The 24,269-nt window shown below is 37.3% G+C and overlaps 1 protein-coding gene across 5 annotated transcripts in view; it reads left to right on the top strand.

Moving 5' to 3' along the window:
- The window catches only part of CASK (calcium/calmodulin dependent serine protein kinase), a 225,486-nt gene that overhangs the window by 133,893 nt on the left and 67,324 nt on the right, over window positions 1-24,269 (top strand). For all 5 annotated transcript variants that reach the window (XM_054189175.1, XM_054189174.1, XM_054189173.1 and 2 more), the window contains 5 exons: window positions 2,407-2,582; window positions 4,788-4,910; window positions 7,140-7,223; window positions 8,814-8,913; window positions 23,584-23,705. In XM_054189175.1, the coding sequence (XP_054045150.1) occupies window positions 2,430-2,582; window positions 4,788-4,910; window positions 7,140-7,223; window positions 8,814-8,913; window positions 23,584-23,705 (582 nt within the window). In that variant the 5' untranslated portion in view covers window positions 2,407-2,429. The remainder of the gene's footprint in view (window positions 1-2,406; window positions 2,583-4,787; window positions 4,911-7,139; window positions 7,224-8,813; window positions 8,914-23,583; window positions 23,706-24,269) is intronic.

Genomic DNA, 24,269 nt, shown 5'->3' with positions numbered 1-24,269 from the left:
TCCTTGTGATATCTTGTCTTCTGCTGTGATATCTTCTGCTGTTTGTCTTTTGAATAATCGTTTTTCTCTAGACTTCCCAGGTCTGGTAGGAAGGCAGAATCTTCAGAGTATATGTGATTTTCCATTCGCATTGATAAAAAAGATTTAAACAAGCTTTCTTACCACAAATGTTTTTTTCAATGTGTAAGAAAGGTTACACCTGCTGCAAAATTGCAAATGGGTATCTCTGCGCCCAAATGTCAGGAAGTTTACCACTGAGATAAACAAGACTTGTGTGAGCCAGGCTGCTCTGCGGTCTTGCATGTCTTCTGTGCTAAAGATTTCCAGACTGTGGTATGCATACCACTAATGTCACATGAGCAGTCGAAGAGAGAACACAACTACTGTTTGAATGTGCAGGTGTTGCTGCTTATGTACACGCATAGCCTGATACAGAGCTGGAAATGTTAATGCTTTTGCTATCACAAATGATGACATCTTAGGGGGGAAAAAAGTTAAGAAACTCTTACAGATACAGATTTGCAAATGAGGAAAAAAAAAAAAAGATAAAAATCCCAGAGTTCTCAGCAACTTGTACATACTTGATATATATACTTTCCGTTTTCCTTCCCTGTCACCAGGCGTCTAAGAGACGCTTTGGGTTGTCTAAGGAGATCTTTGCAATCTTGAAGATTTGGCTTCAAAGTTTATCAGTTAGGCTGAAAGATAAGTCATAAGCCTATAAATTGTGTGTAACTAACAAGAAGAATTAGTAATCTTTCCCCGTGTGCATCTCTGTCTGTCTCTGTCCAGAGTAAATATCCTTCCACTTCCCCCAGTGGTATAAGGGATGAGCTGGACTTGCAGCATCTTGCTGGTTTATTCTTTTTGCAGCCTGGAAAGAAACTGCCCCTTTGCTATCATGTCAGCCTAGACTGCATGGACTTTTAAAGATGCCAGCCTGGCTTAGTGGTGAGGTAGAGTTCCTTTGTCACAGGCAGATTCCTAACATTTGCTTGCCAGAGGGATTGCCTCACAAACTGGGAATGAAAAGGTTTAATAGAAAGCCAGGTGAAGACATTTGAGAATTGTGTTGTTTCTCCTTAAGAACACTATGGTGAAAAAGCTACCATCTTTCTGTCAATGTTTTAATCCTTGTAGATGCAAAAAGGAGTGAGTGGGGACTGCTTAACAAAGCATGGTCAGATCATATTCCTGCATTAGGTGATATAAGCAAAGTATGATCTTTACTGAGTAAGCTACTGCCAGATAGTCTCCTAGGTGTTCGTTACTGATGCTGTGATTTGGCTTACTCACGTTCAAGTGGTGTGCAAGATAGGCTAGTCTAGCAAGCATCTCTTTACAAGACAAGACTGAATTAAATACATGCCATGTGAACACCTCAGATTCTCTAGACTGCACTGTAAACTCTCTGAGCCAGCACAAAGGTGCTGTGGCCCTTAAATGGAGCTTCTGAAATCAGTGAGCAAGAATAATTTATGAAGGTGGTACAAGTGGTAACAGTTTGCTACAGTTGTGGGGTTCTTTTCTTCTGCTGGTACTTGGTGGAACCAGGGTAGTCCAAAGACTAAAGTATTTATAAGTGTCAGTGATACGAGCATTCACAGCCTAATTCTTGCAAATCCTTTTTACAATGGGAAACATTTATAGGGAGAGGTAAAATGTTTGTTGCTTTTATTTGGCTTAATGTGTTACACAGAAATTGAATGAAGCCATTCTGATCAGTTCACCCAGTCAAAAGATTAGTTGGTACTAAATATGTTTTGTTTCCGTGGGTGTGTACATTCATTACCGATCCAAAATCAGTACTGTCCCAGAACCACTACTGTGTGGCACTCATTGAAAGCACCCTGTGAAACAAATTAGCATTATCTTTTTATCTGCGGTAAGATATTGCCTACTTCAACAACACGTTTGCTAGCATTTTGCATTCTTGTTGGCAGTTTCAGTTGACCGTCTAAGATTTGGGCAGAGCATGAGACCAAACTATGCTCTTGCCAGTTAGAGGCAGCTTTTTCAAGTAAGCAGTGTAGACTAGAACTTTCTAATATCTTTGTGCGTGCTCTCTGGATAAGTAATTGCTGTTTCAAAGGTTGTCCAAATTGATATTTTTATATGGCGTGTTTCCCTGAAGAATCTTAGTGCTCTTACATAAATCTTGTTTCGCAGTCTGCAGGGTAGGGTTCCTCAATTTATAAAAGTATAAATAAAGCAAAAGGGAAACTACTGATTTATCTCACTGGATATATCTAATAAATAGTGAACGTAAGGAAAAAAGAATTGTGTTAAAAGTTTAACCCATGAATAAAACTTAGTAAAACTGTTTTAGTTTAATGCAGTGATATTCTTCATTTCCATGTTTGACATACATCACTTTGACTCAATTTTGTTCTTATTTCCATTTAGGACGTGTAGGAACACCTCATTTTATGGCCCCAGAAGTGGTAAAAAGGGAACCTTATGGGAAGCCTGTAGATGTTTGGGGTTGTGGCGTGATCCTTTTTATCCTGCTAAGCGGTTGTTTGCCTTTTTATGGAACCAAGGAAAGATTATTTGAAGGCATCATTAAAGGAAAATACAAGGTAAATGACAGTATACATTAATCCTTTTCTAGTGAGCTGAGCTCTGCTGGTAAAATTTCTGGAAGTTGATTTTTGTATTTAGCCTGATTTAAATTTGAAGCTTATAAAAATTTGTCTGGGCTATAGAGGAAGAGAGGTGACTTTCTCTCTCCAGTCTGTCTTGTTCCTGCTGTGTTTTGTATCAATGTTAGGAATTAGAATACGGAAATATTTGCTCAGGTGAAATAATAAATGGGTGCGACAACTAGCGCCTAATTGTACATTGAGCTTGGCAGAATTACATAAGGTTTAGCTGTGAAGTATAACGTACTGTATGTTACCTTAGGTTTATAGATCACTTAATTTTTTTAATCAACTAAAAGAACTATCATAAAGGCTGGTCATCATATTGCCTTGATTTAAAACAAAATGCATGTTACTGTAAAAAAGTAGTTATAAAAAAGTAGTTATGCATTTTTCTTTTTAGTGCAATACGTAGTAAAGTGCAGCGGGTGATTCAAAAGCAGACACTTGCAACTGAAAGTTAATTGGTGTGCATGCAGGATAAGCATGTTTCGCAACATAAGCACCCTAGAGCCATTAGGGAGACAAATTTAAAGCTTCGACTTCACTATTTTTGCAGTTTTGTCTGAGATTGGTTTTGTTCTGCTTTGCAACCAAGGTCATACATGGGCTGTGTATTAGAGAATTAAGAAGCTCCTGAAACTGTCTGATAGTCTGTAATATGGTTTAGGAAGTATTTTATTATATGAACTTAACAGTAGTCTGCTAAAACGTAAGTGACAGTAGTGGTACAGCACTTAGAGTGCATTTTTCATTCTTTAAATTTTATATTCTAAGGAACAGGAGGATTTCTTCATGGCACTAGTTTTGGGATTGCATAGACTGGTAGATGGTCCAGTTTCACTTTATGAAAGATTTCTTCATGGAATCTCTTAAGCAGCTAAAACCATCTGGAAGCATACAAGTTAACTTTTCTTTGTTTAAAAAAAAGTCATGGCCAGCACATTGTGTCTTCTCAGTTCCTTTTCTGTTCCTGTTTCCTCAATAATATGTCTATTCAGTGAAAATAGTATAAGGAATTCAAAACAGTCTTGCTGCAAATTTGCAATTACCTTCATTTTATTAGAGCTGAAAAAGAAATGACAAATCACAACTATGAATGCGCATTCTGTAGCCAGTTCCTGAGTACTCCAATATAAAGCAATCATTTTTCATAACAACTGATTTTAAATAAAATGGACCTCTTTAAACGAACAGATTATAACATTGAAAAGAATCTGGTTATAATTTTGAATTTTCATGTAGTACCTTGTAGTTAACAGTGTACCAACTAAACTTAAGTTCCTCATAGATTAAATAAATACTAGAAATAGCTTAAGTATAGAATCCTTTATCACAGAAAGAATTTCTCTACTTTACTATGGTTTTATCAGGCGTCCATCATCTTGACTAGTTGAACACAAACCTGCATATGCACAAGATGAAAATATATTCTAAATCATCCTTCACATTGTTGTCTCCTAAAGATACAGTTCTGCTCCAAAAAGTGTTGCAATTGCTTGTATTGTTGATCACATGTCAGTATGCTTTCCTACCCGAGTGGCTGAAGATGCTTAACTGTTGTAAAATTGAAAGGAATTTCTAGGGAAGAGCCGTTGTCCATGATACCTGTGGGATAGGACCAGAATAGTTCACAACAGGCATTAGATGATTTCCTTCTTACTCTGCGTCACGGGCATGAAATCATGGGTTGATACAGATAGACTGTCGTGCTACTCCTTATATTGATTTCAGGAGTAGATTTCATTTCTACACTTATCATATGCATTGTTAACTGACAGGAAAAGCCTAATTATTTTTTCTTTTTCTAGTGAAGGGTCACTTTTATCTGAACAAAATGTAGCATAGGTAGAAAATTATACTGCCATTAAAACATAATACCAAGGATATGTCAGCCTTTATGTGATACAGTGCTTACTGTTTTCAAGTTTTTATGCTATTTCAATAGCAACTAATGTACACTTTTTATACAACTTTTTATAAGTTATTAAAGAGCTTAGAAACTTCCTTTTACATGTATTATAACAAAAAGTTTACAAGTACCAACCACTGTTAAATCTCTGCAATTACTTTACATAAAATATAGGTTCTTTTCTATATTCTTGTTACTAATTTAATTTCTTTTTTCTTGCATGTAATCAGATGAATCCTAGGCAATGGAGCCATATTTCTGAAAGTGCCAAAGATCTGGTACGCCGCATGCTTATGCTGGATCCAGCAGAAAGGATAACAGTATATGAAGCACTGAATCATCCCTGGTTAAAGGTAGTAAAAGCAGCTGTTTAAATACCAATTTCCTCTTCAAGGGAGAAAAAGATTTATTTATTTATTTGTTTCTTTGAACTTTTCAAAGTAGATGTGACATTGTACAAAATGTGTGATAATACGCTTTAAGTGTTTTGTAAGATTAGAGTCTGAGATTTTGGTAACTGCCAGGCTAAAACTCTTGCTTAACAGGAAGAGCAAACCTACTCAGCAGCACCAGAGTGCAGGGAGTAGGGCTACGTAGAATGAAGCTTAATGGAGGTTTTTGTGTCTCTTTCTGTGGCTCTCAAACTCCAGAGGAGTAATTTCTGATCTCTTCTTTGCTCAGTCACATCTAGACCTGTTTCCTATTATGCACGTAGCCGTGCAGTTTATTGCAGTACGTTATGCTACTTAACTGTGCTGCTTTCTTACATTAGATTCCTGAAATATCCTACCATAGTGAAGGAAGTATGTAGTGGTGTGTTGCTCAAAGGCTGCTGCAACTACTACATAAAAGTATATGGCAGCTGGTAGTCAAATTATTTTTCAATGGCTGCAGAATTTACAATACAGCTTGAGCCAGTGGAAGAGTAGTTGCTGGACACTGAAGATCAACAACAGGAGCAGGAGAATATACACCTAGCTTATCAGCAGTCCCATTAGCCAGCTGTGCTAAACTGTGGAGTTAGAGAATGATAGGTGTGCTGCAGATTTAAAAGGTGGCAAGTACTGGTTCGGAGCATTGTATTTTCTTTGGCAGAAACTCATGAATTATCTCTCTTTCTTTGTTATCCTCTATTTCTTTTCTATAGTGTGGGCCCAGGATAGAGAGAGTCATAATACCATTAAGTTAAACAGGGCACTTATTTGGAAAGGGTGCTATTCTGGTGTCTTCTCCTGGACCGTTTAGATGTTCTACATTAGACAAACATTGACACCAAAAAAAACTCACAAAAAAAGAACTTGGGAAGCACAGGCTCATGTGTTCTTCTTCTCCCTCCAAGTAAATGCATCATAGTGCATCAAATATTTCAAAGAGCATAGGAATGCACACCATGTTTGGGAATCCCAAATGATCATACTCCAGTGATTGAGTATGTGGTAAACACAGGTGATCTGGTTTTACCTGCGTATAATTTGATTTGTTCCTCAATTTGTGAACTTACCCACATTTAGATGCCAAAGCAAGGATTTTGTTGAGGGCTATTTTGGCAGAAAACTTTGCCTTTTTTGCTGTTTGAGCAACTAAGCTGATTAGGCTTTTTAAAAAGATAATTCTGTAATGCGAATGTGCGAGTTCTGCCTGTATAGCAGAGCACTTTTGATGTCTGTGGTCTCTTTCTGCTGTTGACGTTATTTGTTGAAAAACAAGCAAGGAGAGAGAAGATTTAGTTTGAGACAACTGTTTCCAAGCTTAGGCCAGCATTCTGATAGTCAGTCTTCTCTTATTTTTGCCTGGAATAAACTGCCTTCCCTCCTGACTCAGAATTTTCTTTAAACCATTTAGTAATAGCAGCCAAATCCAGCATGAGACAGAGACGTCTTTAGTGCTGTAGAGAGACTGAATTACTCCTGCCAGTGATTTCACTCTGATTCAGGAGATGCGTGTGATAAACATTTACATTAAATTAATAAGTGTACATAGCTTCTGTGATGAACTGAGGCAGGGAAAGAAAGTAGTCAGCTGCTGCAAGTTCAGTCCCCACTATCCGCTCTTCATTGGCAAATTTTTTTGTCTGCATCTACAATGGAGAATTCTTCCTGTAAGCTAGCACCTGGTTTCACCAGCCATCGAGCTGGCACCTACTGCTGTGTTGGGCACATACGCCATCTCCGAAGCTTACCTGAAGTATCAAGCACCCCTTAAAAGAGTGCTTGAACACGTTGCTTCACTGGATTTTGTGAATCCCAAGAAGCAGAACTACTTTGTGCTTGCCAGCTTCAAAGTTCAATGCTAGCCACAGACTGACTAACAACACAACAGTAAAACAAAAGGCTAGGGTCTTACGACGAAGTGGGAAACAAAATTACAAAAAGAAAATATCCCTGGCCCAAGTCAAGAATTCTTTCAAAATATTTTAAACCCTCTCAGTTTCTTGAAGTTTTCCCTAAGTTGCAACAAATCCTCATTCTCCTTAGGATACTGGCTAGCTGGTACATTTCTTGTCTAGTTTCTTATTGTGGAGAGAATATTAAGAGTTTGTATTTAATGTTTCTTTTGTTTTGTTTTTTGTGGTTTTTTTTAAGGAGAGAGATCGCTATGCATACAAGATTCATCTTCCAGAAACAGTAGAACAATTGAGAAAATTCAATGCAAGAAGAAAACTAAAGGTAAAATGAATGTAGTGTTAAAACACTATAATTACGTAACTTGAATTTTGTGTGATGCTTCATTCATTTTAAAAATGCTAAGAGAAATCTGTGCTCTGAAGTGAGCAATAAAATGAAAAGTTGAAAATAGACCCTCATAGTTCTTTATTGAAATGATGTCTTGTTAAGGGTGTTTCTCCTTTCTTTCTGAGTGCATAGTTTTCAAACTACATTTCAGTGCAAATTCTCTGGTATCAACCGAGGTGTATATGAGGTCTTCATCTCAAATTAATTCAGTAATTCTGTGTAATATGAATTATTGGAAAAGAGAGAATAGAGCAATGGCTTCTGTTATTATTGTGTTACATTTATAGTAAAAAGAACGTAATAATGCTTTAATATCTTTTTTTCAAGAAAAGTAAAGATGTATTCTTCAGTTTATCACCTTCATGTTTAACTATACACAAGATTATTTCTCAGCCATATTGAAAAGAATGTTAACATTTTAGCATAAAACAACATGGTTTCCCTTCAGTTCCTATCTTGTAAAGTTTAACAGAAACATTTTTAAATTCACTGAAAGGTTGAGGAAATTTTAATAGAAACATGCAGCATTACAATTAATGAGGGGGTTTTATAATTCGTAATAAAATACTGATATACTCATTGAGTTGCTGCTTTGCAGAAGTTTAATGTAGCTGCAAAAACAACTGATGATTAGGATGCAACAGCTGCCATAGTTCATGATAAACAGCACTTTCTCGTAGGTGGTTTGTACGTCCAGGTAATGCTTTCATTAAAATGTTAGAATATGACCCGTTTTCCTGCTCTGGATGCAGTTTCAGGTCTTTCCCATATTTCTTCCTTGGGAGGCCACTGTAGTTAGTCTCCTGAGAGCTTTTATACCTATGCTATTTGTTTTCTACCATTTTTCCAAAGCAGTGTTCTGCAGAATGTTTCCTAAAATTATTTGTTGTCCATTTTGCCTATTACCACAACTGTAAGCCATTAAAACCTGAGTGGTTAAACTGTAATTTACTTGGACAAGTAAATACATGTCAGAGCAGATAACAATTTTTCTGGCTTTGTAACTTCCCATGTAACACTCATTCTGGGAGTCTGAGGTCATTACATTTTCATATAGATATATTATGGATGTCAAATATCCTAGTGCTGTCAGTGTCAGATTCTGACAATTTCTCAAGTAGCAACATATTGTGTTGCCTTAAAGAGTGAATTTTTATACGTGCTAAGCCACCCAGTCTAGGCAGGAGGAAAAGAGAAATAAATTAGTTATTTTCTTTACATTGTACTATGGGAATTTATGTCTCACACTTATTATTTTTAAATGCTTTCCCATAATAATTGCTCTCATGAATCCCCTCGCAAAGAATATATTAACTGTTTATTAGAGTAGCGTATCACCAGCTCTTCTGTTAGATGTGGTCACTGGTAACAGAGAAGCAGAGCTTAAGACTATAAAATTTATTTATTCTTCAGTGAGAAGGCCAACACACGAGAGACCTCAGGAGACCGAGTGATCCAAGGTGTCAGGAAATGTTCCATTATCCTTCTCTGTGTAATTTAGACTTTGTGGGTATTTTTATTCAGGGGGCAGTACTAGCGGCTGTGTCAAGCCACAAATTCAACTCCTTCTATGGTGACCCCCCTGAAGAGCTGCCAGACTTCTCTGAAGACCCCACCTCCTCAGGTATTTTAACAGAAAGTATATTTGTGGCAGTCAACCTGTCTTCATTCTATACTGACTAGAGTACCAAGTATTTACTAATTTCTCATGATTTCATAAAGTTGCGTAGCAAGTTAACTTCTAAATATGAAAGCATAAATAATTTTTAGTCATAATGGTGTTAGTGACCAGGAAATGAAGATAAAATCTCTGCATAGTTTCTACAGAAATCCTGTCTGATTTTTTTTATTTGTTGTATCTACATTTAATTACAAATAGAGTCATAACCTCATATTTCTCTTTATACTACTTGAGTGTACAAGCTTATTGAAATTTTGTCTTGAATTCTTAGGTAGAAGCAAAGTTTGCATACCTTACTAATAGTTATTTATAGAAAATAACCATTGTGTACCAGAGTTTCTTGACCTCCTGTTTTAGAGAACAGTATGATTAAGATGTCTCCTCTTTAAAGCATGCTGGACAGTATTTCTGATACTATAAACCAGACCCCCAAATCTTCAGAGAAAGACAATACATGTACTTCAAGGACCTCCCAACATATTTCATAGGGGAAGATATTACCTTTGCTGTGCTGTGAGCACATAGCGAGGCCTTGGGCAGGACAGTGATCTTACTCCAAGCAGTCCTTTTGTCCTTGGCCCATATTCAGGAATTTAAATAACCTGGCAGTCCCTGTACTAACACAGCCCTGTCATAGTTATGTATCTTAACTTTGACAGAACATTACTCGCAACATGTGCAGTTCAAAAGTCTGGGTTGGTCTATCTGACCTGAAATAGCGATTTGGACTCAAGTTAAACGAACTTTTAAGAAAAATCTAAGGCAAATAGGATTCTCTTTCTTATTTTTCTAAACAACTAAATTGTACTGGCAAAATATTTTAGCTATAACACTGACTTTACTAGAAGACATTTCAGGAACTTAATTACATGTGCTGAACTGCTGTGTGACAATTCTCTTTCCCAATATTTTTATAGGTGAGAAAATTACTTACTGATTGCATACGTTAAGTGCAAGTAATTTTTATAAATTATTTCAATGTCTTTAATATAGGAATCAGGGGCAAATTTTTTGGTTGAAATTCTTAAATTTCACTTCTTGGAATTCAAGTTTGAGTACTTAATTTAGAAGATTGCTTCGTCCTTAGAGATGTACGCTGCTCACAATTTCCAGAGAAGTGAATGGGAATCTCAGATCGTTTCTTGCAAGGGGGTAATCACAGCCTCATGGCTTAACTTCAGGCAACCAGCTTTGAATACTTGCTGTACTTGTAAGTAAGGATCCATATATTCTTTCAAAGAAAGAATAAGTTGGGTTTACTTCAGCCAGAATTACTTGCAGCGCTTTAATTTTGTTTCTAGCTACTTCTCCCATTTCAATAAAACAAATAGCCCGCCAACATGGTTTGCAGTAGCAACTTTCCTAATCTAAAAACTGCAGTTCCTCTTTCCAGTTTCAGTCTCACATCAACAGGGCATGTGTCTTCCTGGTAGGATGATGTAATTGCAGATATCAGTATACATCAAAGGTACAAGTTCTATTTTTTTCTGCTCACAGAATACATGAATCCAGTACATGTGTAAATTCTACAGAGTATCTGTGCGGGAGCCACTGTTATCTTGTGTTCATCTCTGAAATAACTGAAAAATTAGCTTGAATTTCTCAGGAAAGCATAGTTATTCTCTAAAATAACATTGTTGGTCTCACTGACAGGAGATCACAGTGATCAGGAAACTATACTAAGTGGGTAGTTTTCATGATGTTTCCCTGACTGCATTAGCCGATCTCAGGATCAACACTGACGCTTGCAAGAAAAGATACTGCAGCTTTCAGCTTCTGAAATTGCTAGATACAGAAATATATTTTGTTTCCTCTTCATAAGTACACTAATAAAGTTTTCAAATATTTCTAGCTTGTCATGATTCTAAACTGAACTAGTTTATAGAAATTAGACACAAAACTCTTGAATTGCAGTAAAAACTTAAGGTTATTTAAGTATCTTTCCTAACATCTCATAATGTTATTCCAGACCATAAACTCTAATGAAGAGCATTTAATATTTTAAATGTTGCTGCCTATTTAATCCTCCCATAAAATTTCGTGAAGCTTACCATCAAAATTAAATGATTTGTCAGAAATGGGCAAATGTGGAACTCCTACTGAGGAAAAAAAAAACACGCAGAAATGTAAATGCTGATTTGGTTATGCAAATTGTATATCCTGGCCTCCTCCAGGTCTTTCTAAACACAGAAACAGAGAATTTCAGTTCTGTCTTTTTTCCAGCTTAATCTAGAGGTGTTCTTCCTCAGACTTCAGTGAACCCGGGATTACTGAACCCTTTGAGCATCTTCCTATACTACCAGAGTAATAGCCTGGGATGTGAAGGCACTTCTAGGTAGCAAGTCAGATGACTTTCTTAGATACAGAATCACAAAGGATGTTCTTGTCAGAGAGCTTTCCAATGAGGGTCAGCACATTGCAAAACTAAATTAGATGGGAATGAACACAGATAAATTTCATTTCAAGTCAACCAGGTATTTTTCTGTACACATCTTCCTTTCATTTGTACAGAGTGTGTTAATAATTCTTGTTTTCCACAGCTTGTTCTGGGTGATCTATTTCCTCTTTCGTCAGCAACTGTCCTCTGAAGGACTTAACTTAATCCCGCTATCATTCTATTGCTAATGTGGCAGAAGTCAGTCTTGCTGAATTTTGAGGGAATATGATAAAGGCTGTTAAAATATTTTGAAAAATTAGGTAAATTTTTATTAAACTAAAACATTACTTTACTGCTAATAGGCTGTGTTCAGTAACTTCTTTAGTAAAGCCACTAAACAACTGAAATGATAAGCATCTTGCAGATGTTTTTTGCTAGAATGTAAAATGTTTGACTTTCAGGTTGCCTGTCTCCAAGACATAGTAAAATGTCAATTTCCCAAAGCAGTGAATGTTCTGGATATTTTTAATATCCAAATATAAATCAGAAGTTAGCAATCAGGAGCCCTAAAGGCTAAATCGGGCACATGAGAAAAATTGGCCTAGTAGAGAGTATTTGAGGTGGACCATGAAATCAATTAGGTGCTAGAGAAATTCACAATTGGTTTGCTCTCTGCTGCCCTTCCCCATCCTACTTCCTTCCCTCTCCCTCGCCCTCCCTGCCTCTCCTATCACCCAGTTGCACACTAGATCAAGACGGAAGATTTCCCCTGCTTGTGTCATGTGCTGACCGTTTGTCCCCTGACAGAGGGTATGGAGATACAATTTTCAAGTGTTTTGATAACAATGCCTCAGGCTGAACAACGAGCATCACCAGTGTAAAGCTTTTCATTTTTCCTCCTTTTGCTTCTTCAGCCCCCCGTTCTGTGGCAGCCCAAGGAAAGGCTGTGGAATTGTTTGACATTTTGACTTGGGAAGCTGAATTCAGGAAGACCATTTAGTTTACTTCGGAGTTTTAAGTAAATTCAGGATGTTTGGGGTTTTAGGCCAACAGTTAGAAAAGCCAATAAGTTAAAGAGGATTTTTTATAACTTCATATTTCCAAAAACCTTTTTATAGCCATGTTTTCAGAACTACTGAGTCAGTGTTAGAGTTAAGCCAATGGATAGTCCACAGTCTTTGGAAAAACACATAACTGATTTTTAGATTAAAGCAAATCTTACCTTTCAGTATAAAGGACTTTCCTTGGTTTATAGTGCTTGTATTCTTGGTTTGCTTGGTTTATAGTGCGCATATTCTGAAACATGAGTAACAAGTTTCAGAGTAGCTTTTTGCTGCAAACGGTTCTGAATTCCTGTAAGGCATTTTTATAATGCTGTGTTTCAGTTTAACCACAGAGAAAGCACAGCAGCATATTTTATAACAGACTGACTGGCCAAATGTACTTATTTAGCCTAGGCTAACAAAAAGCACTGTTGCAGTACTTCCTGAACATCTATGTGCTTTCTGAGCTCTGTGGTAAAAGCCTAAGGTGATGAACATAGAAGCAATGCTTTTGCATTGCACAGAAAGCAGGCACATTAAGTCTACATCTACATCTAGCTTGTTTTCTTAAACGGCGAGGCACAAATTTCGTACGGCATTTTTACAAATCCATTTTGATATTTTGTCTCGGGATTGCTGTATGTAAATTGAAATTTTAATTCTTTTTTATCTTGTTAGGATCTATATTGTCCTATCAAATGAGAAAATTTTAACAGTATGAGATCTTGATTTTCAAATTTGAAAGTAATAATAATGGGGAAAAAGCTAAATCTGACAGTCTTTCAGAGTGGGATCGAACAACAAAAGTATGTCCAAGTTGTAAGATGACTTGATACATGGAACTAGCTTAACTCACAAGATAGTGAGTGGTTATTAGTTTCATAGAATTTAGATTCCATTAAATATGAGCAATATAAGCCCATATCTTAAAAGCTATCAGTCTCATTTACACAAAAAATACTGTTGTTACGCAAAAATTACCGCTGATTTTGTAAATATTCACAAAGGGTCTTGTGTAACATTTTTTTAAGTGTAAGTGCCTGGGAAAAAAAAAACATGCTCACCTTGTAATTTACTGGTATTAATTCCTTGTCTAGTATTACAGGTATAACTGACTACCAGTTTTGAGATCATGAGTTTGAATGTTTCCAATACTCCATTATTATCTTTATGATTTTTCAGCTATTTAATCTTTGTTCTGGTATGTTTAAATACAAGAACTTTTAAGTATATAAAGTCGCTGTTAATTAGAATCAATAATGAAATGGTTATATTTCTAAGTGGTTCTCATAATGATGCTCACTGAAACTTTTGTAAAAAAAATATTTCAATATAATATTGCTAAATTGTAGTTAGTAAGTATATTATTTAATACGATGTTACGCTTTGTTTGCTGTATCTTGAAATAGTTTGTCAATTCACCTTTTATGATATTCTTAAAATCATTTTTTGTCCATGAGTTTTTTTAAAGTAGTTTAACCAATGTTGGAAAAAGTCTGGTATTATAGATACCTAACACCGCGGACAAGTGCTACCTCCCCAATGCCAAGCGTTTGTTTTCCTCCCAGTCCACAACTCACATTTGCTTCACACATAGAAACCATATTAAAAAAAAGGGGGGGTCTTGTCAGTTTGTTTATACTATTTTGTGGCTAAACTAGTATGCTAGGTTGCAGCTTTATAAATCGCTTGTTCTGAAATCTTCATACTGTTTGTTGTTTGTCCAAATGCTGCCTTCCTACTAGGACTTCTAGCAGCAGAAAGTAGGTATCCCTTTGTTTTCCTTTAAGGCATATCATTCAGCTATGGTGTGTGTCTTTGCATGCTTAAAAATCAGCTTTCTTCTCTTCTCTTTGCTATTTTCAGTTTTAATACTGCCTCTTCAAGAAAAGTAGAGCCTGTATATTTTTTACTAAATCTATCTATAACTTTGAAAGTATATTTATCCAGAAGTAACAATTTCCAAGGAATTCTGAAGATTCTCCATCAGAGGCAGTATTAAAATTACCTGGTTTTTTGTTTTCAATATTTGCAAAACAACTGAAGCAAAATTTAATTCTCATTGAATTAATAAAGGATAAAATTATTTGGTTTTGCGTTTTACTTCCAAAATTTGTGTTTTCATGGACTAATGGGCTTTTTTTCCTAACATTAAACATATACTGTAGTATTAGTCCTATATTATTTTCTTGCTATCCACTTGCATGAACTTTCTTTATCATTCTGTGTTGATGTGGTACATGATGTATGCATATGCATTGTGTATATGCATACACCTAATTTAAATAACTATGCAATAAGTGTCTCCTTAATGAAGGAATATTATTGACATGTAGGGAGGAGGTTCTGCTGCAAGTTAGCTGCACGCTTCATGAGAGACTGAAAGCACAAGCCCTTCTAAAACCTGCAGACTATACTAGACAGAGGACAAGGTGTGAAATTCTAGACACTTTGATATAAACCACAACCATGTCAAAAACAACAAATTCAGTATCTCAAAATACAGACTGTAAAAAGTGGGTTTTTTCTGGCAGCATTTTAAGATTTGTAGGCTAACAGTTCTTCTTCCATGCTAGGTCAGGGCAGCAAAACATATATCCATGTCTCCATTTATGATCAAAGTCATGGATTTTTTTGTTGTTGTTTGGTTCATTCTTTTGATCTTATAGGTTGTGGGGGATGTTGTTCCTTGTCCTCCTGTTTCCCCATCTCAGAATGCCTGTCCAGTAATGTGAGAGTGAGAACTCAGGGGACTTTTATGTAAAAGTTTTGCCACGGTCTTAGTTTTATATAGTTGTAGGGGGGAAAAAACCCTCATACAGAGCCTTTGCCACTGTTTTTTGGGGTTTTTTTTTTGTACATAGAGACTTTCTTCGATAAACTTACTGACTGATAGGATGTGCTGCCCTCATACTGGTCAGAAGAGGGTTTCCATGTGTTTTTGCAATGAGGAAGAAGGTATCTAAGGAAGTAATAGTGAAGGACATTCATTTGTTAAAATAGTTATTTGTTTAATTGCATGTGAGTGTGCTACTTGTAAGGTGCGGGTCTGATCTGAAAAACAGTACCTTCTCACTACATATTTCTTTACCACCGCACTAGACTGCCTTCTGTCATATTTTTGGCTAGCTTTACAGTGAGAGGTAACTGGGAAAAAGAACTGGCAAATTCTGTGTAAAGGTCCCAAGCATAGAGACAGGAGAAAGCTGGAGACGTGCGTACACACAGTGCCCCTGTGCGTGCAGAATGAAACAAAGACTGTCTTCAAAATCAAGCATCAGTTTCCCTCTCCCTCCTTCACACCCTCCTTTTTTGTATTTCTATATATATAGTACTGGCCTCTGCATTTTTGCTTCTGTTTGGGAACACTTTATCTCTTGTTTTCTCCTTTTTTTTTTCCCTTTCATTTTTCTCTGTTTGGTCTTTTCCTGTCTCTCCCTGTTTTTCTCCCCTGCACCTATTTCCTTTGGTTTTCTTCTCCGACTTTTACATGCCCCTCTTTCCCTTCTTGTATTCCATAGCTGTTTTTACCTTCTTTAATTTAGTTGTAAATCCCAATACCCTTCCATCACAACAACTGCCTTCTTTCTGCAGTTTCACTGTAGTCTCCATAAAACTCTATCTTTCTAGGTTTCTCCCCAGATTCTTCCTGATTATTATATATACATATAAAAATATTATATAGTGTGTGCATGTATATATGTTGTTACTGTCTTAATTGCTTCCCAGTAGCATTCACAGAAGTGCGTGAGTGTAGCTTATTTATAAATTTAGAGAGTGTCTAAACTTGGCTGTTTGGTTTCTGTCCAAGAAGGAAGAAGTAATTAAACACTATATAGCTCAAATTTGAGGAGGATAGAGTCCTTACTTGCCTTTTGTTTTAATTACGCTGTTGTGTATATATGTGAAACATGTATCTCCCATCTTATTTTAAACTGTTACAGGCGTATATATGCACACATGCTTTGGCTGTCATCTGTCCTTACAGGGATAGTTGCTCTGGAACAGAGTGAACAGCAAAGAGCATCAAATTACTGTGGGAGGTTAGAGGCATCTCAGCTCCTGTGATTCTTGCAGATGTAGTTTAAAGTGATGAAGAGCATCTGGTCCTCAGTTGCCTTTCTCTTAATCTAAGAAGTTACATCAGCAGAAGTAGTGGAAAGGTCCCATCTCTGTAAAAGATTCTTTTCTCGCATTTAATGGAAGCAGCAAATGTCTAGTATTTTCTTTACAGGACCAGTAGGAAATAGAGGTGTTCTTTCTTATACATTTCTAACTCCTGTCCACTAATACTAAGGCAAACCTGGCCTTGTATATAACGTGGGCATGGTATTTTATAATTATGCTGATATTGAGCCTAGACTTTCAAGTTTGGCTAAAGTGAACAGTTTTACATGTGTATGTGATTGTGATTTGAAAGCCTCAGTTGACAGACAACCCTTCATTTCCACAGCATTTTTGATACAGTGCTTAATTACCTAGTGTGTTAAACATTTATGCCTTGTGTTTTTTTAGGGTGTTGTAATCACATGCCAGCAAAAAAAAACTGCTGGAGGCATTGATTTATACAGTTATCACTAGATAGGTCATTTAAAGGTATAAGTGTCACTAGTCTTAAAGCAGAAGCAAAGAATCTTTGTAGTATTTGTCATACGTGAAAAATAAAAATAAAATCCAGGAAACATGAATCTCACATTACAGAATTGGTAAAAATTATCTCATTATCACTTAACCAGATGTGCTCTGTCAGAATTTCACAATATTATTTTTTTTCCTGAAAATAATTGCACTTCATAATAATGCCCATGCTTGATTTTTTATGAGATTGTATCCAGTGACTACATTTAGGGATTCTGATATTTGATCTCTCTAAAATCTAAGAATTTCTGATGGTTTTTCTTCTGTCCTGGCTGTATGTGCCAACCTCAGACCTTTTCATGAACAAAGTGAAATGTATATCCTACCTTCTAAAATGTCTGTGCTTTGAGAGCCAGGATTGTTTTTTAATTTCATTTGCAGCAGCTATACACAAGAAGGCAGCCAAGGGATGAGACTGGAATAGATCAGCTTGTGTTGATTGTAGATTGACTGGCATAAGAACTGAATTGTGCTATATAGAGAAATTGCAAACAGCAGCTAAGCTTTGGTTAGCCATTTAAAAAACACTGTAAAATCTTGAAGGCATTGTTACTTACCTATTTATACAACACGTAGAATAGTTGAAAAGCCAATCCAAATTAAGGCAGTTAATAACAATGAAGAGGATTACAATGGGTGGTTGGTGTCAGGAACTTAATTTTGTATGGTTCTACAAATCTAAGGGGCTTAGATTTTGTCAGTGTCTCTGTAATAAAAATATGCTATTATTATAGTGGTTATTATAACGTCTTTTGCAGAGTCATTTCCTGGAATACTAATCGCAGGAGACTTGCATAAAGGTCATAGAATCACAGAATAGAATCATAGAATCTTCATGGTTGGAAAGGACCTTTGAGATCGAGTCCAACCAAACAACCTACAGTCTCTGCCACTAGAGCATGCCCTGAAGTGCCAAATCCAGATGTTTCTTAAATACCTCTAGGGATGGTGACTCAACCACCTCCCTGAGCAGGCTGTTCCAGTGCCTGACCACTCTTTCAGTAAAGTAATTCTTCCTAATATGTAATCTAAACCTCCCCTGCCGCAACTTCAGACCATTTCGTCTGGTCCTGTCATTATTCACCTGGGAGAAGAGGCCAACACCCACCTCTCTACAACCTCCTTTCAGGTAGTTGTAGAGGGCAATGAGGTCTCCCCTCAGCCTCCTCTTCTCCAGACTAAACATGCCCAGCTCCCTCAGCCTCTCCTCATATGACGTGGTCTCCAGATCCCTCACCAGCCTGGTAGCTCTCCTCTGGACACGCTCCAGCACTTCAATGTCCCTCTTGTAAAGAGGGGCCCAGAACTGAACACAGTACTCGAGGTGAGGCCTCACCAGTGCCGAGTACAGAGGCACGGTCACTTCCCTGCTCCTGCTGGCCACGCTATTCCTGATACAAGCCAGAATGCTGTTGGCCTTCTTGGCCACCTGGGCACACTGCTGGCTCCTGTTAAGCTGGCCGTCCACCAGCACCCCCAGGTCCTTTTCTGCTGGGCAGCTTTCCAGCCACTCTTCCCAAGCCTGTAGCGTTGTTTGGGGTTGTTGTGACCAAAATGCAGGACCCGGCACTTGGCCTTATTAAACCTCATACAGCTGGCCTTGGCCCATCGATCCAGCCTGTCCAGGTCCCTCTGTAGAGCCTTCCTACCCTCAAGCAGATCAACACTCCCACCTAGTTTGGTGTCATCTGCAAACTTACTGAGGGTGCACTCAATCCCCTTGTCCATATAATTGATAAAGATATTAAACAAAACTGGCCCCAAAACTGAGCCCTGAGGGACACCACTGGTGACCGGCTGCCAAGAGGATTTCACCCCATTAATCACAACTCTCTGGGCACGGCCATCCAGCCAGTTTTTTACCCAGCGAAGAGTACACTTGTCTATGCCATGATTCACCAGCTTCTCCAGGAGAATGCTGTGGGGGATGGTGTCAAAGGCCTTACCAAAGTCCAGATAGACAATGTCCACAGCCTTCCCTGCATCCAGAAGGCGGGTCACACGGTCATCGGTTGGTCACATGGTCACGGTTTTATAGTTTTGTATTTAGACAAGGTCAGGCTTCCTCTAACAAGTTTTCATTGCTCGGAAGAGAACTTATAACTGATCAAGACTTAAATGGGCATTTGTAATCTTCAGTATTAAAAAATAAATGGGATAATTCTCTTATCCTCTCTCGGAACTTGTTTTTAGTCACAATGTAGTCTTTGTGTTTTGCAGCAAGCATCTTCTTACCTGGACACTTATACACTGTCACAGATCACTGCTGCATGAAAAGAAGCTACTAATTCTCTGTACTGCCTCCTGCATAAGAGAGGAAGTCAGATGTATCTGCTTTGTTTGCTGAGCTTCGGAAAAACAAACTTTTGGGGTGGTTTGTGATGGAGACATATTACTATTGGAGAATATGTAGACAATTCTTGGAATAGTATTTTAAAGATGTCTTTTATTTTATTCTCCGTTATCTTTTATTCTCATCTCTCCTCTTCTGGGGAGAGGTAATCAACTCCTACCTACCTCTAAAGTTCAGTTTCTCTAGCCAAACCACCCATTCTAGATTAGAATAGGTAGCTTCCAGGATGTAATAACAGCACTCTAGTTTCCCAAAGTTTTGTCTACTTGCAACTTGATGAACCAGTGTCCATAGTAGCTTCAGGTGGCATTAAGGGCACTGTATGAGAACTACAAAGACTCTAGAGATAGAATTCAGCTGTAAGAGAGAACGATTTCTGAATGGCCGTCTCCATAAATGATGTAAGAGAACCTGCAGGAAATACCTATGATAACTTTCACGACACACTGGTTGAAGAAATAATCCCAAGTTATTGCCTTATAAAGCAAATATGCCTAACTGACAAATAATAGATGTGCCTCAGTAGGCAGAAAGCTATTCAGTTCATCTCCATCTTCTTAGAAGCAATTTGGTATGATCATCAAGAAGTCATGCCACTGACTATAAAAACATTTCATGTACTAGTACTGACTGCAGAAGACTGTCATAAGCATTCTGACTTTTTTTTCTTAATATAGTGAGAGCCCATAGTTTTCAACTTTTCAGACTTGTCAGCCCCAAGGGAACTGTGAATAGTTGCAGCCATCCTTTCTTAGGTAGTCTTATGGGAGTATAAGAAAGACAAAGTTCTGTGCACAGCACAGAATAACACTGCTCATTTGCACACTGAGAACGTGTGTGCAATTACACTGGGATCCACAGTTACCACAGTCTTCTCACGGAACCATGTTTGATGAGGATTTTGGACTATCACTATGGAGAAGAGTCTTCTACTTGTATCACTGTAATTAAAACCTTTCCTGTGCAATCACATGTGTATATATTTTTTTTTATAGTAACTTAAGGTGCAGGGTGAGATTCATCTCACCTAAGTGGTTGGGGGTACTTGGAAGTTCTGTGGCAGTAAGCAGCATTTTCTAACAAAGTTTACTTTAGCGAGTCTTAAAAAACAAACAAACAAAGCCAGTCAAGTTAGTCAACTTCCTTTTTATCCTGGCTTCCTAATATTTATGCATCATTCTAATTTTTATATGTATAGATTCTGTCTTTAACTGGTACAGGCCGTGAGAAATCTGAGCTTTTAGATTGTGTGACTGTATAGTAACCCACTTAGGTCCTTCCTTTATCATCTGTGCTGAGGCTAAAAGGGGTGCATTTGCAATGATGAAAAGAGATTAAATCCTATTTCTAGAGGATACAAGCTTTAGTTGTAAATACTAAGTGCTTTTACACTTTCCCCAACGGTTAGAAATTTAGTTTAAGTATGATAGAATATTCATCTTTTTAGGGACAGATGAGCTGTAAAGGCTGGTTAATTTTATTTTGTGTAGTATCTTTTATCTGGATTTAAAACTCTTCTGAAAGGTACTCTTGGACTTTACCCAGATGTCTGTAACACAAAGAGTTCAGGTGTTCTCAAAAATGCCTGTAGAATTGTTCTATCACTCTTTTTATGCAGTAAAATGCTGTCAATATATGGTTACTATGCCATTTTCTCATGCAGGTGCATGTTATTTATAAATGCATGAAAGACATGGCAGTAAATACAGCATAAGATCGTAAGTTGAAAAAAAAAAACAAGGTAGAACTGTGATTTTGAGGGATTAACAAAGTCACTGTAAGACCGTCTTGTCAAATTTGTTAAGGATATTCTTGGAAACTTTCTTTTACAGCCATCTATTCAATGAGACCAACGGACAGGAGAAAAAAGACCTAATGAACAAAGCTTAATGTCTGGAATTGCAGTTAATCGAAAGGTTGTTGAGATGCAAATACTAAAAAGAGTAACTTTTATTTCTATTTGAAAGACCTCAAAGCATTCCACAAAATAAAATTCCTAATGTAAATAATACTGTCAAATAATGTGATGGTCCAGAGCATTCAGTGTTTCACACTAATACAGCACTGCAGACAACTTTGAACATACTTCGCATTGGTTCTAGGTTTGGCTCAAGTTTTAGCACTTATGAGCAACATTGAGCAATATTAGAGACTCTTAAGATATCCAGGCCTCTGAAGTGAATCTTCTCTTGAGTTTTCCTTAAAGTAAACACTCTAAATACACAGAAAGGGCTTTGAACCCAGAAAGCAAAATTTTGCTAGAAAAAAAAAAATAATTACTTTAAAGTCTGAGCATGACAAGAGTAGAAATTAAAGAGAATTCTAACAAATTTCTTTCTGCCAACTTTCCTTCAGGCTTGAAGATCTCTTAAGTTCATTCATCAACCTTTAATTGAGATACCAAAAATGTTAAAAGAAACTCAAGGCCTTCCCTTTTGTGTCCCTACGTAATGTTTTTCTTCCTTGCCTTGAGGCTTAGCTGTGATCTTTCCATGCTCTTACCAGCAGATTCCTAGTCCCTGTATTTTCTCAGGTTTCCCTGTGGCGCAGGCAGAGGAACGTGGACAGTTCCTTCCAGCTGAGAACGCTGATTCGATATCAAAGACGGAGCGGTCTTTTCTTCAGTGCACCTGACCCCACACACAGCAACTACAATAAGGCAAACCATTAGTTTTATTTGCTGACCAGCCACTACTTTTTTAAAGGAACAAATTAATACATCAGTAGGAAGTAAGTAGTCAGACGCATTTAATGGGAGAGGACTAAGTCTTACTTCTCCTGAGCCATGAGCTGTGAGTGAGGGCAATACTCTCGTTCTTATCCTTGGTGTGTAAGGAACTGTGAGGAGAATCCTAGGTTGAGATTTGTACTAAATGTGATGCAAGAGTTTCTAGACTTGTAACTCACTCGTCCTTCTAAGCCATGAGGTCACAAGCCTTGTTACAGTCGTTTTTGTGTATTTTGTTATGTTTATTCCAATTTTTCAAGGTTTTGAGAGAAATAAGTGAATTTAACTTGTTTCCTTGTGTCATTAAAGGGGTTAGGTTTTTTGCTTTTATTACATTCTGAAAATGCAATAGATTATAAAAGGGTTTGAGTTAAGGAGGATGGAATTTCAGGAAATATAGCGATTTTTTGTATATTATCTATCTTGACAAAAGGACACTGGCAAATGAATAAGTAAACAGAATAAACATATTAAGGAGAAATTAGTGAAATACAGAAGGGGTAGAATTCTGTATCCAGAATTAAGAATTTGTTTATGAAAAAGCATTCAGCAGTTCATTGTCAGACACCAGCATTTTTGCAGACTAACACTGTGTGTGCTACCGTCTTTCCAGATGCTTATACCACTGTGGAAAAACTGAAACCATGGGCTGTGGGTGTTTAGATAAGCCAAAGTGAGCATTCTAGTAAGGCTAACTTGTGTTGTGATCCTGTATCTTCCCCTGCTGTGAGTTCAGCTCTCCTCATGCACTTCCACCTTCCGTAATACCTCCTCTTTCTCCTTTTTGTCCCCATATCCCTCTCGCTTCTCTTTTCACCCTTATGCCATGTAAAAATCATCCCCATCTTCCTATGACCCAAAACAATCCACTGGTCAAAAGGCAGCAAGTGCTATAACTGGGTCTGAGATAACTAGGCAAGCAGAACAAACAGAACAAAAACCAGAGCTCATGTTACAGCTTTTTTGCTCCCCAGAGGACACAGCAGTCAGGTCTTTCTCTTCCCTCCTCTATCCAGATGCTGATTTTAAAAGAATTTGTGAGAGCATTGGTTCTTCCAAATTTTTACTGATTTGGAATATGTATTTGAAATCAGCCAGCAGTTCAAAAAGTGAAAAAAGAGAAAGTTGGGGTGAGAATGGTGAGGACAGGCAGTTGGGCAGATAATCCAAGTAACTTTGTAAGACATCATTGGAAATCAGGCTAAAGTGGAACAAAGCTAAGCTTAATAACAACAGGTTTTTACCGCTCTTCAGTTAAACCATTTCTTTTGTATATTTACACTATATGTGGGCACTGTTGATATACATAAAGTGTATTCAGTGAGTTTTCCTGTAAAAATTCCAGCTTTTTAAAGTTCCTGTTCCCATTGTGCCAGATGAAACGAAAGTTTCCTTTTCCAAAGTTCAGTTTACCATGAGTCTTTGCTTTATTGATTTTTATTCTTTCTTTTTTTTCCTGTTTATTGCCCCATAGGAGCAGTCTCACAGGTGCTGGACAGCCTGGAAGAAATTCATGCACTTACAGATTGCAGCGAAAAAGATTTAGATTTTCTTCACAGTGTTTTCCAGGATCAGCATCTTCACACGCTACTAGATGTAAGTTTTCTGTGATAAGCAATTTGAATGCGTTTCTGTATCTGTTGTTCATTGGATAATATTTTGTTTTATCCTGAATATATCCTGCCTCCTGGTAGGCATCATCAGGATCTGGTTCCCGTTTCTTCACCATCTGTCTGTAAGCATAGTTAACTGTCTGGCTACACGTACAGATCAACTGTGATATCAGATGGTTCATAGATTTTATTATTTTTTTTCTACCAGAAAACTAAAGCACTCTATTTTACAAAAATAATTTTGAAAAGCAAATAGTCTGGTGTTTGACAGAAAAAAGGCTTGCACGCTTCTTATCTTTCTGTGCCTTGAGGACTTCCTGCTTTCAGAGTTTCATGTTATCTTGTCACATGCAGAAATCCTGTTTGTATTTCCAAGTAGTTTTTTAACCAAGAAGGCCTAACCAGCAAATACATTGTATTTTTTCTGCAAAATCGTGTGAATTTGGGAAAACATACGTATCATATTGAGGTAGAAGTATTTGTGGAACTTCAACTCTCTGCAAAAACAGGGACCTTCAGCACCACTGCAGGCTTACACTCCATCCCT

This window comes from Rissa tridactyla, chromosome 1 (genome assembly GCF_028500815.1).
Source record: "Rissa tridactyla isolate bRisTri1 chromosome 1, bRisTri1.patW.cur.20221130, whole genome shotgun sequence".
Taxonomy (NCBI): domain Eukaryota; kingdom Metazoa; phylum Chordata; class Aves; order Charadriiformes; family Laridae; genus Rissa; species Rissa tridactyla.
Note: the sequence above shows the minus strand (reverse complement) of the source record. Positions and strands in the feature narration are given on the sequence as shown.